This window comes from Mandrillus leucophaeus, unplaced genomic scaffold, assembly GCF_000951045.1.
Source record: "Mandrillus leucophaeus isolate KB7577 unplaced genomic scaffold, Mleu.le_1.0 Scaffold419, whole genome shotgun sequence".
In the NCBI taxonomy this organism is placed as follows: Eukaryota; Metazoa; Chordata; class Mammalia; order Primates; family Cercopithecidae; genus Mandrillus; species Mandrillus leucophaeus.
In genome coordinates, this window is record NW_012104465.1 from 265,169 (window position 1) to 282,408 (window position 17,240).

Consider the following 17,240-nt stretch of genomic DNA (forward strand, 5'->3'; position numbering starts at 1 on the left):
CCGGCTAGTTTTTTGTATTTTTTTAGTAGAGACGGGGTTTCACCGTGTTAGCTAGGATGGTCTCGATCTCCCGACCTCGTGATCCGCCCGTCTCGGCCTCCCAAAGTGCTGGGATTACAGGCTTGAGCCACCGCGCCCGGCCACATCCCAATTTTTAATACCAAAAATGGACTTTAAAAATAATACTTATTGAGGCTGGGCGTGGTGGCTTACACCTGTAGTCCCAGCACTTTGGGAGGTTGAGGCAGGTAGATGACTTGAGCCCAGGAATTCAAGACCAGCCTGGGCAACATAGTGAAACCCTGTCTCTACTAAAAATACAGAAAATTAGCCAGGTATAGTAGTGCACACCTGTAGTCCTAGCTACCCAGGAGGCTGAGGTGGGAGGATCATTTGAGCCTGGAAGGTCAAAACTACAGTGAGCTGTGATGTTGCAATTGCACTTCAACCTGGGTGACAGAGTGAGACCCTGTCTCAAAAATAAATAAATAAGCTGGACGTGGTGGCTCACACCTGTAATCCCAGCACTTACGGAGGCCGAGGCGGGTGGATCACTTCAGGCCAGGAGTTCAAGACCAGCCTGGCCACTACAGTGAGCTGTGATGTTGCAATTGCACTTCAACCTGGGTGACAGAGTGAGACCCTGTCTCAAAAATAAATAAATAAGCTGGACGTGGTGGCTCACACCTGTAATCCCAGCACTTACGGAGGCCGAGGCGGGTGGATCACTTCAGGCCAGGAGTTCAAGACCAGCCTGGCCACTACAGTGAGCTGTGATGTTGCAATTGCACTTCAACCTGGGTGACAGAGTGAGACCCTGTCTCAAAAATAAATAAATAAGCTGGACGTGGTGGCTCACACCTGTAATCCCAGCACTTACGGAGGCCGAGGCGGGTGGATCACTTCAGGCCAGGAGTTCAAGACCAGCCTGGCCACTACAGTGAGCTGTGATGTTGCAATTGCACTTCAACCTGGGTGACAGAGTGAGACCCTGTCTCAAAAATAAATAAATAAGCTGGACGTGGTGGCTCACACCTGTAATCCCAGCACTTACGGAGGCCGAGGCGGGTGGATCACTTCAGGCCAGGAGTTCAAGACCAGCCTGGCCACTACAGTGAGCTGTGATGTTGCAATTGCACTTCAACCTGGGTGACAGAGTGAGACCCTGTCTCAAAAATAAATAAATAAGCTGGACGTGGTGGCTCACACCTGTAATCCCAGCACTTACGGAGGCCGAGGCGGGTGGATCACTTCAGGCCAGGAGTTCAAGACCAGCCTGGCCACTACAGTGAGCTGTGATGTTGCAATTGCACTTCAACCTGGGTGACAGAGTGAGACCCTGTCTCAAAAATAAATAAATAAGCTGGACGTGGTGGCTCACACCTGTAATCCCAGCACTTACGGAGGCCGAGGCGGGTGGATCACTTCAGGCCAGGAGTTCAAGACCAGCCTGGCCACTACAGTGAGCTGTGATGTTGCAATTGCACTTCAACCTGGGTGACAGAGTGAGACCCTGTCTCAAAAATAAATAAATAAGCTGGACGTGGTGGCTCACACCTGTAATCCCAGCACTTACGGAGGCCGAGGCGGGTGGATCACTTCAGGCCAGGAGTTCAAGACCAGCCTGGCCACTACAGTGAGCTGTGATGTTGCAATTGCACTTCAACCTGGGTGACAGAGTGAGACCCTGTCTCAAAAATAAATAAATAAGCTGGACGTGGTGGCTCACACCTGTAATCCCAGCACTTACGGAGGCCGAGGCGGGTGGATCACTTCAGGCCAGGAGTTCAAGACCAGCCTGGCCACTACAGTGAGCTGTGATGTTGCAATTGCACTTCAACCTGGGTGACAGAGTGAGACCCTGTCTCAAAAATAAATAAATAAGCTGGACGTGGTGGCTCACACCTGTAATCCCAGCACTTACGGAGGCCGAGGCGGGTGGATCACTTCAGGCCAGGAGTTCAAGACCAGCCTGGCCACTACAGTGAGCTGTGATGTTGCAATTGCACTTCAACCTGGGTGACAGAGTGAGACCCTGTCTCAAAAATAAATAAATAAGCTGGACGTGGTGGCTCACACCTGTAATCCCAGCACTTACGGAGGCCGAGGCGGGTGGATCACTTCAGGCCAGGAGTTCAAGACCAGCCTGGCCACTACAGTGAGCTGTGATGTTGCAATTGCACTTCAACCTGGGTGACAGAGTGAGACCCTGTCTCAAAAATAAATAAATAAGCTGGACGTGGTGGCTCACACCTGTAATCCCAGCACTTACGGAGGCCGAGGCGGGTGGATCACTTCAGGCCAGGAGTTCAAGACCAGCCTGGCCACTACAGTGAGCTGTGATGTTGCAATTGCACTTCAACCTGGGTGACAGAGTGAGACCCTGTCTCAAAAATAAATAAATAAGCTGGACGTGGTGGCTCACACCTGTAATCCCAGCACTTACGGAGGCCGAGGCGGGTGGATCACTTCAGGCCAGGAGTTCAAGACCAGCCTGGCCACTACAGTGAGCTGTGATGTTGCAATTGCACTTCAACCTGGGTGACAGAGTGAGACCCTGTCTCAAAAATAAATAAATAAGCTGGACGTGGTGGCTCACACCTGTAATCCCAGCACTTACGGAGGCCGAGGCGGGTGGATCACTTCAGGCCAGGAGTTCAAGACCAGCCTGGCCACTACAGTGAGCTGTGATGTTGCAATTGCACTTCAACCTGGGTGACAGAGTGAGACCCTGTCTCAAAAATAAATAAATAAGCTGGACGTGGTGGCTCACACCTGTAATCCCAGCACTTACGGAGGCCGAGGCGGGTGGATCACTTCAGGCCAGGAGTTCAAGACCAGCCTGGCCACTACAGTGAGCTGTGATGTTGCAATTGCACTTCAACCTGGGTGACAGAGTGAGACCCTGTCTCAAAAATAAATAAATAAGCTGGACGTGGTGGCTCACACCTGTAATCCCAGCACTTACGGAGGCCGAGGCGGGTGGATCACTTCAGGCCAGGAGTTCAAGACCAGCCTGGCCACTACAGTGAGCTGTGATGTTGCAATTGCACTTCAACCTGGGTGACAGAGTGAGACCCTGTCTCAAAAATAAATAAATAAGCTGGACGTGGTGGCTCACACCTGTAATCCCAGCACTTACGGAGGCCGAGGCGGGTGGATCACTTCAGGCCAGGAGTTCAAGACCAGCCTGGCCACTACAGTGAGCTGTGATGTTGCAATTGCACTTCAACCTGGGTGACAGAGTGAGACCCTGTCTCAAAAATAAATAAATAAGCTGGACGTGGTGGCTCACACCTGTAATCCCAGCACTTACGGAGGCCGAGGCGGGTGGATCACTTCAGGCCAGGAGTTCAAGACCAGCCTGGCCACTACAGTGAGCTGTGATGTTGCAATTGCACTTCAACCTGGGTGACAGAGTGAGACCCTGTCTCAAAAATAAATAAATAAGCTGGACGTGGTGGCTCACACCTGTAATCCCAGCACTTACGGAGGCCGAGGCGGGTGGATCACTTCAGGCCAGGAGTTCAAGACCAGCCTGGCCACTACAGTGAGCTGTGATGTTGCAATTGCACTTCAACCTGGGTGACAGAGTGAGACCCTGTCTCAAAAATAAATAAATAAGCTGGACGTGGTGGCTCACACCTGTAATCCCAGCACTTACGGAGGCCGAGGCGGGTGGATCACTTCAGGCCAGGAGTTCAAGACCAGCCTGGCCACTACAGTGAGCTGTGATGTTGCAATTGCACTTCAACCTGGGTGACAGAGTGAGACCCTGTCTCAAAAATAAATAAATAAGCTGGACGTGGTGGCTCACACCTGTAATCCCAGCACTTACGGAGGCCGAGGCGGGTGGATCACTTCAGGCCAGGAGTTCAAGACCAGCCTGGCCACTACAGTGAGCTGTGATGTTGCAATTGCACTTCAACCTGGGTGACAGAGTGAGACCCTGTCTCAAAAATAAATAAATAAGCTGGACGTGGTGGCTCACACCTGTAATCCCAGCACTTACGGAGGCCGAGGCGGGTGGATCACTTCAGGCCAGGAGTTCAAGACCAGCCTGGCCACTACAGTGAGCTGTGATGTTGCAATTGCACTTCAACCTGGGTGACAGAGTGAGACCCTGTCTCAAAAATAAATAAATAAGCTGGACGTGGTGGCTCACACCTGTAATCCCAGCACTTACGGAGGCCGAGGCGGGTGGATCACTTCAGGCCAGGAGTTCAAGACCAGCCTGGCCACTACAGTGAGCTGTGATGTTGCAATTGCACTTCAACCTGGGTGACAGAGTGAGACCCTGTCTCAAAAATAAATAAATAAGCTGGACGTGGTGGCTCACACCTGTAATCCCAGCACTTACGGAGGCCGAGGCGGGTGGATCACTTCAGGCCAGGAGTTCAAGACCAGCCTGGCCACTACAGTGAGCTGTGATGTTGCAATTGCACTTCAACCTGGGTGACAGAGTGAGACCCTGTCTCAAAAATAAATAAATAAGCTGGACGTGGTGGCTCACACCTGTAATCCCAGCACTTACGGAGGCCGAGGCGGGTGGATCACTTCAGGCCAGGAGTTCAAGACCAGCCTGGCCACTACAGTGAGCTGTGATGTTGCAATTGCACTTCAACCTGGGTGACAGAGTGAGACCCTGTCTCAAAAATAAATAAATAAGCTGGACGTGGTGGCTCACACCTGTAATCCCAGCACTTACGGAGGCCGAGGCGGGTGGATCACTTCAGGCCAGGAGTTCAAGACCAGCCTGGCCACTACAGTGAGCTGTGATGTTGCAATTGCACTTCAACCTGGGTGACAGAGTGAGACCCTGTCTCAAAAATAAATAAATAAGCTGGACGTGGTGGCTCACACCTGTAATCCCAGCACTTACGGAGGCCGAGGCGGGTGGATCACTTCAGGCCAGGAGTTCAAGACCAGCCTGGCCACTACAGTGAGCTGTGATGTTGCAATTGCACTTCAACCTGGGTGACAGAGTGAGACCCTGTCTCAAAAATAAATAAATAAGCTGGACGTGGTGGCTCACACCTGTAATCCCAGCACTTACGGAGGCCGAGGCGGGTGGATCACTTCAGGCCAGGAGTTCAAGACCAGCCTGGCCACTACAGTGAGCTGTGATGTTGCAATTGCACTTCAACCTGGGTGACAGAGTGAGACCCTGTCTCAAAAATAAATAAATAAGCTGGACGTGGTGGCTCACACCTGTAATCCCAGCACTTACGGAGGCCGAGGCGGGTGGATCACTTCAGGCCAGGAGTTCAAGACCAGCCTGGCCACTACAGTGAGCTGTGATGTTGCAATTGCACTTCAACCTGGGTGACAGAGTGAGACCCTGTCTCAAAAATAAATAAATAAGCTGGACGTGGTGGCTCACACCTGTAATCCCAGCACTTACGGAGGCCGAGGCGGGTGGATCACTTCAGGCCAGGAGTTCAAGACCAGCCTGGCCACTACAGTGAGCTGTGATGTTGCAATTGCACTTCAACCTGGGTGACAGAGTGAGACCCTGTCTCAAAAATAAATAAATAAGCTGGACGTGGTGGCTCACACCTGTAATCCCAGCACTTACGGAGGCCGAGGCGGGTGGATCACTTCAGGCCAGGAGTTCAAGACCAGCCTGGCCACTACAGTGAGCTGTGATGTTGCAATTGCACTTCAACCTGGGTGACAGAGTGAGACCCTGTCTCAAAAATAAATAAATAAGCTGGACGTGGTGGCTCACACCTGTAATCCCAGCACTTACGGAGGCCGAGGCGGGTGGATCACTTCAGGCCAGGAGTTCAAGACCAGCCTGGCCACTACAGTGAGCTGTGATGTTGCAATTGCACTTCAACCTGGGTGACAGAGTGAGACCCTGTCTCAAAAATAAATAAATAAGCTGGACGTGGTGGCTCACACCTGTAATCCCAGCACTTACGGAGGCCGAGGCGGGTGGATCACTTCAGGCCAGGAGTTCAAGACCAGCCTGGCCACTACAGTGAGCTGTGATGTTGCAATTGCACTTCAACCTGGGTGACAGAGTGAGACCCTGTCTCAAAAATAAATAAATAAGCTGGACGTGGTGGCTCACACCTGTAATCCCAGCACTTACGGAGGCCGAGGCGGGTGGATCACTTCAGGCCAGGAGTTCAAGACCAGCCTGGCCACTACAGTGAGCTGTGATGTTGCAATTGCACTTCAACCTGGGTGACAGAGTGAGACCCTGTCTCAAAAATAAATAAATAAGCTGGACGTGGTGGCTCACACCTGTAATCCCAGCACTTACGGAGGCCGAGGCGGGTGGATCACTTCAGGCCAGGAGTTCAAGACCAGCCTGGCCACTACAGTGAGCTGTGATGTTGCAATTGCACTTCAACCTGGGTGACAGAGTGAGACCCTGTCTCAAAAATAAATAAATAAGCTGGACGTGGTGGCTCACACCTGTAATCCCAGCACTTACGGAGGCCGAGGCGGGTGGATCACTTCAGGCCAGGAGTTCAAGACCAGCCTGGCCACTACAGTGAGCTGTGATGTTGCAATTGCACTTCAACCTGGGTGACAGAGTGAGACCCTGTCTCAAAAATAAATAAATAAGCTGGACGTGGTGGCTCACACCTGTAATCCCAGCACTTACGGAGGCCGAGGCGGGTGGATCACTTCAGGCCAGGAGTTCAAGACCAGCCTGGCCACTACAGTGAGCTGTGATGTTGCAATTGCACTTCAACCTGGGTGACAGAGTGAGACCCTGTCTCAAAAATAAATAAATAAGCTGGACGTGGTGGCTCACACCTGTAATCCCAGCACTTACGGAGGCCGAGGCGGGTGGATCACTTCAGGCCAGGAGTTCAAGACCAGCCTGGCCACTACAGTGAGCTGTGATGTTGCAATTGCACTTCAACCTGGGTGACAGAGTGAGACCCTGTCTCAAAAATAAATAAATAAGCTGGACGTGGTGGCTCACACCTGTAATCCCAGCACTTACGGAGGCCGAGGCGGGTGGATCACTTCAGGCCAGGAGTTCAAGACCAGCCTGGCCAACATGGTGAAACTCCCTCTCTACTAACAACAACAACAACAACAAAAACAAAAACAACAATACAAAAATTAGCCAGGCATGGTGGCATACACCTGTAATCCTAGCTACTTGGGAGGCTGAGGCACAAGAATGGCTTGAACCTGGGAGGTGGAAGTTGCAGTGAACCAAGATCGTGCCGCTACACTCCAGCCTGAGTGATCGACAGAGACCCTGTCCCAAAAAAAAAAAAAAAAAAAAGTTACTGATCTTTTCTAGTTACAAAAATTTTGTGTTTGTTTTTCAAGATAACCACTGTTAGTATAATATATTCATCCAGGGTTTTTTCTATGCACAAACATATTTATCTTTAAAATGGGATCATATTGCACATGCTGACTTATACCTGCATAAGTGTCATTTTTAGAAGTGAAATGGAACTTCAGCCTCCAAATAATGACAAACCATAAAATAATAGGATAATACAGGAGTCTGTTAGTCTGTACTCATATATAAATAAATAAACAGGCATACTTCAGAGATACTGTGAGTTTGGTTCTACACTGCCACAGTAAAGTGGCTTACAAATTTTTTTGGTTTCCCAGTGCATATAAAAGTTATGTTTACAGGCTGGGTGCAGTGGTGCATGCCTGTAATCCCAGCACTTTGGGATGCCAAGATGGGCGGATCTCCTGAGACCAGGAGTTCAAGACCTGCATGGCCAACAAGGTGAAACCCCATCTCTACTAAAAATACAAAAAAATTTAGCCAGACGTAGTGGCACATGCTTGGAATCCCAACCACTCAAGTGGCTGAGGCATGAAAATTCCTTGAATCTGGGTGGCAGAGGTTGCAGTGAGCCAAGATTGTGCCACTGCATTCCAGCTTGGGTGACAGAGCGAGACTCTATCTTAAAAAAAAAAAAAAAGTTATGTTCATACTATGCGTAGTCTGTTAAGTATGTAATGTAATGTCTAAAAAATGTACATACCTTAATTAAAAAATACTTGATTGTCAAAAAATGCTAATGATTATCTGAGCCTTCAATGAGTTGTAACCTTTTTGCTGGTGGAGAGTCTTGCCTCAGGGTTGATGGCTGCTGACTGTTTAGGGTGGTGATTGCTGAAGGCTGGGGTGACTGTGGCAATTTCTTAAAATAAGACAACTATGATGTTTGCTGCATCGATTGACTCTTCCTTTCACTAAAGGTTTCTCTGTAGCATGTGATGCCATTTAATAGCATTTTACCCACAGTGGAACTTCTTTCAGAATTGGAGTCAGTCCCCTCAAACCCTACTGCTGCTTTATCAACTAAGTTTGTAATATTCCAAGTCGTTTGTTGTCATTTCAGTATTGCTCACAGCATCTTCACCACTAGATTCTGTCTCAAGAAACCACATTCTTTGCTCATCCATAATAAACTCTTAATCTGTTCAAGTTTTATTATGAGATTGCAGTAGTTTAGTCACATTTTAAGGCTTCACTTCTAATTCTAGCTCTTTTCTTGCTATTTCCACCATATCTGCAATTCCTTCATTGAGGTCTTGAATCCCTCAAAGTCATGTGAGGGTTGGAACCAACTTCTTCCAAACTCCTGATAATGTTACTTTGATCTCCCATGAATCATGAATGTTCTTAATGGCATCTAGAATAGTGCATTATTTCCAGAAGGTTTTTAGTTTACTTTGCCCACATCCATCAGAGGAATCACTGTCTATGGCAGCTATATATAGGCTTACAAAATGTAAATAGTAAGCCTAAATAATAAGTCTTGAAAGTTATAATTACTCCTTGAACCATGGACGGCAGACCGGATGTCTTGTTAGCAGGCACAAAAATAATCTCGTACGTCTCCATCAGTGCTCTTGGGTGAACAGGTGTATTGTCAGTGAGCAGTAATATTTTGAAAGGAGTCTTTTTTTTTGAGGAGTTGGTCTCAGTAGTAGGCTTAAAATATTCAGTAAACCATTCTGTAAACAGATGTATTGTCATCCAGGCTTTGTTATTCCATTTATAGAGTGCAGGCAGAATAGATTGAGCATAATTTTTTTTTTTTTTTTTTGAGTTGAAGTCTCGCTGTGTTGCCCGGGCTGGAGTGCAGTGGTGCAATCTCGGCTCACTGCAAACTCCGCCTCATGGGTTCATGCCATTCTCCTGCCTCAGCCTCCTGAGTAGCTGGGACTACAGGCGCCTGCCACAACGCCTGGTTAATTTTTGTATTTTCAGTGGAGCCTCCTGAGTAACTGAGATTACAGGTGCGAGCCACCATGCCTGGCCAGATTGAGCATAATTTTTAAGGGCTCTAGGATTTTCAGAATGGCAAATGACCACTGGCTTCAATTTAAAGGCAACCTGCATTAGCCCCTAACAAGAGTCAGCCTATCCGTTTAAGCTTTGAAACCAGGCATTGATGTCTGCTCTCTAGCTATTGATGGCATCTTCTTCTGATATAAGGCTGTTTCATCTACACTGAAAATCTTGGCTGGGTCCTGTAATACCAGCAACTTGGGAGACCAAGACAGGAGGATTGCTTGAGGCCAGGAGTTTAAGATCATCTTGGGCAACATGGTGAGACCCTGTCCCCACAAAGAATTAAAAAATTTACTGGATGTGGCGGCGTGGCCTGTAGTACTAGCTATTCAGGAGGCTAAGGCAGGAGGATTGCTTGAGCCCAAGAGTTCGAGGCTACAGTGAGCTATGATCATCCCACTATGCTCCAACCTAGGTGACAGAGACCCCCATCTCAAAGGAAAACAAAGGAAAAGTGCACACACACACACTGTCTCTCACATACACACGCATATATTTTTTCCTTCAGACAGAGTTTCACCCTGTCACCCCAGGTGGAGTACAATGGTAGGATCATGGAGCACTGTGTTCTCCAACTCCTGTGCTCAAACAGTCCTCCCGCCTCAGCCTCCCAAATAGCTGGGACTACAAGTGTGTGCCACCACACCTGGCTAATTTTTTGAAAACTGTTTTGTAGAGACAGGGTCTCACTATGTTACCTAGGCTGGTCTGGAACTCCTGGCCTCAAAGAGTCCTCCCACTTCAGCCTCACAAAGTGCTGGGATTACAGGCATGAGCCGCTGCACCAGACATACACACACACACACACACACACACACACAAAAAAATATATAATATTTATATATAAAAATATATTTATTTATATAATATATATAAGCCTCATAAATTATTCTGATGCATGGCTTTAGGGGTCACCATTCCCTTTTGATGTTAAGTATGGCACAATAAAGAGAAAGCATTGACTTGACCATCAGGAGATGGGTTATTCTCTTAAATCTGCAACTAATCTTTTAGTGAGACTTGGAGAAAATGACTGTCCTGGATCCCAGGTTCTTTATCTGAAAATTTTCTGGGGAGCTGAATAAACTGACATTGCTAACTAGATTCTAGTGGTTCTATGATGATGGATTCATGGACATCATCAGAACTCTGTGAAATGTGACCTGTGGCCAGCCGTTTGAAAAAGGCCCAAACCTTACACAAGTCAATTGAAAAGGCCTGTAGAAATCAGAGCTAGAAGACACCTGTTAAATCATCTAATCTATCCCTCTATCAGTGGTACTCAGTTGTTCATAGCATTCTCTAAGCTGTTTTCACTGTCCTTCCTGTGTTCTAGACATTCACTATTTTCCCAGAGACTTGACTTGTGTTCACCCTTCCTTTTAATCGTTTAAGAAGGGAATGGGACTTTTCTTAACTCAAAAAATTTCATTTCTTTTATATTTAGACTTTAATTTTGGAAACTATAATTTGTTGATAATGGCAGAGATTAGTAAGCATGTGGACTGTTTTCCTCTAGATTCACAAAAGGGTTTAGTTGATGAGTTGAATGTCTAACAGTAGTAATTATATGATCAGAAAGTGACAGGAATAGAAGTCAAATTTCATAATAAAAGTTAAGATTTTAAAGTTTGTGTATAAAAAAATTGCTAGAATAGAAAATGTAATAGGAGACTTTCTTTGCTTTTACCTTGTTACTAACCTTTTAAATATGATGCTCTATGGAAGAAAGAATGTAGAGATGCATAGAAATGGGCACTCTGATATTCTGTTTACGAGGATGTAAATTGGTTTTTTCGTTTTTGGAGATAGTTTAACAGTGTCAGTTAAAAATAAAAAAGATCTTGTGCACTAACTTGAGTTCTACTTCTAGGAATTTATTCTGTAGAAATACTAATTGTTGCATTGTTTATAAAAGTGAAAACTTAGGGCCAGGTGCAGTGACTCACACCTGTAATCCCAGCACTTTGGGAGGCTTAGGTTGGTGGATTGCTTGAGTCCAGGAGTTTGAGACCAGCCTGGGCAACATAACGAAACCCTGTCTCTATTAAAAATACAAAAAAATTATCTGATTGTAGTGGCATCTGCCTGTAGTCCCAGCTACTCGGGAGGCTGAGCTGGGAGAATCACCTGAGCCTGGGGAGGTCGAGGCTGCAGAGAGCGAAAAAAATCATACCACTGCACTCCAGCTTGGGCAATCAGAGTGGGACCCTGAATCAAAAAAAAAAAAAAAAGTTAAAACTTGGAAACATTCCAATGTTCCTTGTTAAGAGTTTATTTTAATAAATTATAATACATCATACAGTGGATTCTAATACAACTATCAAAAATAATGCAGGATGGCTGGGCGCGGTAGCTCACGCCTGTAATCCCAGCACTTTGGGAGGCCGAGGCAGGTGGATCACCTGAGGTCAGGAGTTCGAGACCAGCCTGGCCAACATGGGGAAACCCTGTCTCTACTAAAAATACAAAAATTAGCTGGACATGGTGACACATGCCTATAATCCCAGCTACTTGGGAGGCTAAGGCACGAAAATCGCTTGAATGAACCCATGCGGTGGAGATTACAGTGAGTCAAGATTGCGCCACTGCACTCTAGCCTAGGCAACACAGTGAGACTCCATCTCAAAAAAAAAAAAAAAAATTTAAGAAATACAAATATAAAATGGGTTTATTATTGCTGCTTTTAAAAATTGTTTAAAATATATGTAACTTATTAACTGTAAGTATACAATTCAGCAACATTAAATTTATTCATAATGTTGTGTAACCATCACCACTATCTGTACTTAAAACTTTTTTTTATTATCCTCAACAAAAACTATGTACCCATTAACCAGTAACTTTTGTCTTCTCTTCTCCTAGGAGTTTTTATATACTGACATGAAATACTGCCCAAATGCATAATTAAGTGATAAAGGAAAATTGCAAAGTAGTGTGATAACTATGATTCCTTTGTGGTAAAATATTGCAAGTTAATATAAGTATAGGAAAAATCTGGGAGAATATTAAAATGTTAGTAGAGGATGTTAGGAGGGATTTGTGCTTTTACAGAATATATTTTGGCAAGTTTTTAAAAACAATGAGTATGTGTGACTTTTCTAAACATAAAGATATACTTTTTTTTTTTTTTTTTTGAGACGGAGTCTCGCGCTGTGTCACCCAGGCTGGAGTGCAGTGGCGCGATCTTGGCTCACTGCAAGCTCCGCCTCCCAGGTTCACGCCATTCTCCTGCCTCAGCCTCCGAGTAGCTGGGACTACAGGCGCCCGCCACCACGCCCGGCTAGTTTTTTTTTTGTATTTTTAGTAGAGACGGGGTTTCACCATGTTAGCCAGGTTGGTCTCGATCTCCTGACCTCGTGATCCACCCGCCTCGGCCTCCCAAAGTGCTGGGATTACAGGCTTGAGCCACCGTGCCCGGCCTAGATATACTTTTAAGTATTATACTAAAACTTGATAATTTGGATGCCTTAGATTTTAGCTAATGAGTAACAAACTTCCTTATGTGGTTGCCGAATTTGAGCTTATGTAGAACCTAAACACTTTATTAAAGTAACGATTTTTCTTTTCACAGCTAGAGTGGGGAAGACATCACTGATTATGTCTCTGGTCAGTGAAGAATTTCCAGAAGAGGTAAACATTTTGATTTCCATATTTAAATTTTTAAAAAAATTATCAAAATCCAATTAAAATGAACTGAACTCTGTCTCTTTTGGCATGTGTTATGTGCTTCCTTTTGGACAGTTGAGACTTTTTTTCTTCCTTGTTTAGAGACAGGGTCTCACTCTGTTGCCCAGGCTGGAGTGCAGTGGTGCCATCATAGCCCACTGCAACCTCCAACTCTTGGACTCAAGCAATCCTCCTGTCTCAGCTTCCCAGAGTGCTGGGATGTACCACTGTGCCCTGCCAGTTGGGACTTTTTAAAAAGCTAATATTTGTTTATCAGTTATGTCTAGGAAGTACAGTATAGAAGAAATAACCAACCTATATCTAAGTTCACCTAAGTCTTTTGCATTTTCTTCCTTTGACTTTGTCTAGGACCTTTGTACTCTCTGTGCCTCAGTTGTCTCATCTATAAAATGGAAGCTGAAAGGGATATAGATATAATATAAGCTCTATAACCCTTTCTTAAAAATAAAATGTTGCTCATAAACCCAAAATATAAAAAAGATAATGAGCATTCCATGAGTTGAAGTTAAGGGGAAAGGTGTGAATCCCTTCTTGCCTTCTGCCTGACACTCCCTGGTCTGTGAGGTGTTTTTGTCGGAACCACTAGAATTATGATACATATATTTGAAAACCCTTAATATGATCTACCTGCTTTATTTCACAAATGATGAAACGACCTCATTCTACCTTTGCCTACCTCAAAGGATTGTTATGGGTCTCAAATGAGATGAATTTAATAGCAGGGAAGTGCCACCAAAGGTAGTAAGGCGGTTTTATTATTACTGGCAATAAATTTACATTTTGGAAGTTCTAGAGTGAGGAGCTGTTGGCTAAACTTTACATAAAGTTAGCATATAATTAGAGGGAATGAAATTTGTATAATAGGATGAAAATAATTTCAAATTACCCTCTTTCTTGCATAGCAGGTATCATTAGTGTCACAGTTTACATTTATCCTCCTTTTACTCTACTTTAGATAGGAATATCTGTATAATTTCATTGTTCAAATAAGAATTTGATGTATCATGTGGTAGTGTTTTCAACATTTACAGCTGCCAAAAGACTATTTATTATTATTTTTTGCCTTTTTTCTCTTAGACAAGATGGTTAAATAAGTAATTACTTAATTTAAGAAATGAAGTATATTTTCATGTATTATTTGTAGAATCAGTAACATTAATTTATAATTACTCTGGATATAACATCTAAAAGTTTTCTGTGAGAGTTTTAGTTTAGAATTGTTTTAGCATAGTCCTCTTGATTGTGGATAAGGGTTTTGTGTTTTTGGTTTTTTTAAATTTATCTTTTCACTTTTTTAGCGATTATGAGTAATCTAGAAGAGTTTTTAATTAATTAAAAAAAATTCAGTCCTTGTGAAAGATGGAATCATTAAACATAAGGCTTGGCTGGATGCGGTGGCTCATGCCTGTAATCCCAGCACTTTAGGGGGCTGAGGTGGGCGGATCACTTGAGGTCAGGAGTTCAAGACCAGCCTGGCCAACATGGTGAAACCCCGTCTCTAGTAAAATACAAAATTAGCCAGGCATGGTGGTGCATGCCTATAATCCCAGCTACTTGGAAGGCTGAGGCAGGAGAATAGCTTGAACCCAGAGGCAGAGGTTGCAGTGAGCTGAGATCGTCCCATTGCACTCCAGCCTAGGCAACAAGAGCGAAACCCTGTCTCAAAAAATAAATAAAAAACAAACAAACATAAGGTTTATGTAGCCAGTCAATTATTTTCTAGAGGAAATGAATGTTGATAACCTGTTGGTTTATTTGCAGATTGTTTTGGATTAAAATACCTCCTCATTTGCAGAGTATCTTCAGCCTTCAACAAAATAGAATGAAAACAACATATTTAAAATGTGTAACACTGAAACACCAAATTAATTCAATAATTATTTGAGTCTGTGTCAGATCTGAAGTATCCTGAATGTGTTGTGTCTATGTAGTTAGAAATATGCATTAAAAATGTTTTTATCATATAGTTTTAATATATATTTGCATCTGTGGTAAAGCACAAAAATAAACACTTGCATGTACAACAAATGGGTATTGGTGAGAGGGACTAATACAAGTTGAGCATCCCTTATCTGAAATGCTTGGGACCAGAAGTGTTTCCGATTTCAGATTTGTTCAGATTTTGAAATATGAGCATTATACTTACCAGTTGAGCATTTCCCTAATCTGAAAATCAGAAATACTTCAATGAGCATTTGCTTTGAGTACCATGTTAGTGCTAAAAAGTTTCAAATTTTGAAACATTTCAGATTTCAAATTTTGGGCTTAGAGATACTCAGCCTGTGATCCCAGTACTTTGGGAGGCCGAGGCGGGTGGATCACAAGGTCAGGAGTTCAAGACCAGCCTGGCCAAGATGGTGAAACCCCATCTCTACTAAAAATACAATAATTAGCTGGGCGCAGTGGCAGGTGCCTGTAATCCCAGCTACTCGGGAGGCTGAGGCAGGAGAATCGCTTGAACCCAGGCAGCAGAGGTTGCAGTGAGCTGAGATTGCACCACTGCACTCCAGCCTGGGCCATAGAGTGACACTCTGTTAAAAAAAAAAAAAAAGAGGCTGGGCGCGGTGGCTCAAGCCTGTAATCCCAGCACTTTGGGAGGCTGAGACCGGTGGATCACGAGGTCAGGAGATCGAGACCATCCTGGCTAACACGGTGAAACCCCGTCTCTACTAAAAAATACAAAAAACTAGCCGGACGAGGTGGTGGGCGCCTGTAGTCCCAGCTACTCGGGAGGCTGAGGCAGGAGAATGGCGTAAACGCGGGAAGCGAAGCTTGCAGTGAGCTGAGATCCGACCACTGCACTCCAGCCTGGGCGACAAAGCGAGACTCCATCTCAAAAAAGAAAGAAAGAAAGAAAGAAAGAAAGAAAGAAAAGAAATACTCAACCTGTGTAGATAAATTTATATCATCTGTTACAAGTTTGAGTGATAATATTGAAAGGTTGGTTTTTTCTTTTTTCTTTCTATATTTGTTTGTAAATGAAGGTTCCTCCCAGGGCAGAAGAAATCACCATTCCAGCTGATGTCACCCCAGAGAGAGTTCCAACACACATTGTAGATTACTCAGGTAATGAATATCCTCTTGTAGGTGAAGGTGTAGGTTAATTTAATGGACTTGAAAAAAGATACTTACTGAGCTTCTACAAATGTTCCGAGAGGTGGTCTTTTCTCTGTAGCAGTAAATGATCCTTTACGATTCTTATCTCATTTATGTCTCTCTGTCAGCCTCTACCCCATATCCCACTGGGTGCCTCCATCTGACAGTTCTTCATCCCCAGATTACTAAGTTGGGTTCCATAATACCTGTGGCTGTTGAACACTTGAAATGTGACTGTTCTAAATTAAAATGTGTTGTTAAGTGTAAAATATAACTGGATTTTGAAGACTTAATATGAAAAAAGGATGTAAAATATTTCATTAATTTTTCTGTTGAGTACATGTTGAAATTTAAATATTTTTGATATTTTGGGTTAAATGCAAATTTAATTTTACCTTCTTTTACTTACCTTTTTAAAGGTTGCTACTAAAAAATTGAAAACTATATATGTGACTTGCGTTGTCTGTATGTTGGACAGCACTGTACTAGAAGCTGAGGGAGGTGAATGCCTTCTGCTACAATCAATCTCATAACTAGATTTATTTACAGAATTATTCTTCAATATGTATAGCCATATAATTAGATTCACTTCAGTATTAGAATTGAAGCCTTAACCCATTGATTACTTAACATGGAAAGATATTAAAAATATGGCCTGTTATTTAGCATAGTATAAAATACCATTGAATTCATGTATGGTATTAGTTTATATGTCAGAAGTAACAGGCATTTTTAGGGGAAGATATATGTAACCTAAGGTGGTCTAAATCAATATGTCAGTAATTGCTTTGCTCTTTAATTATTTGCTTTCTATCCTAGCTGTATCATTCATATCCCCGCATCCGTGGAGTTACAGGCACACCTACCCATTGAGACCAGTCCTAGCTAAAGATACATGCTAGAGAGGGAATTCTCATCACTTCACTATCAAGCTATAGTTTTGCCTCTGGGTCCTGGTTATTATTACTCCCTCTTGCTATCTAGATCTTAAGCTTGTATTACCCAGAATCTCACCTGCCTTTTGATCCTGTGTGTATAGACTCTTTGTCTGAGCTTTTGACTCTTAAGCACCCAGTCTGCTAGCTTGGATTTCTGAGGTCCTTTGCCTGACCCTTTTCAACTCTGAATCAGATGCTGGCCTAGA

The 17,240-nt window shown here is 44.3% G+C and overlaps 1 protein-coding gene across 8 annotated transcripts in view; it reads left to right on the forward strand.

The window, feature by feature from the left end:
- RHOT1 (ras homolog family member T1) overlaps positions 1–17,240 on the forward strand; it is an 88,790-nt gene that overhangs the window by 24,284 nt on the left and 47,266 nt on the right. For 5 of the 8 annotated variants that reach the window (XR_001007429.1, XM_011992842.1, XM_011992844.1 and 2 more), the window contains exons 2-3: positions 12,885–12,943; positions 15,985–16,066. Coding sequence is in view for 5 of the 8 variants with exons in the window: in XM_011992842.1 (XP_011848232.1) it covers positions 12,885–12,943; positions 15,985–16,066 (141 nt within the window). In the remaining 3 variants the exon portion in view is untranslated. Of the gene's footprint in view, positions 1–12,884; positions 12,944–14,761; positions 14,886–15,984; positions 16,067–17,240 lie in introns of all 8 variants that reach the window. The other 3 variants (XM_011992847.1, XM_011992848.1, XM_011992846.1) reach the window with 2 other exon arrangements.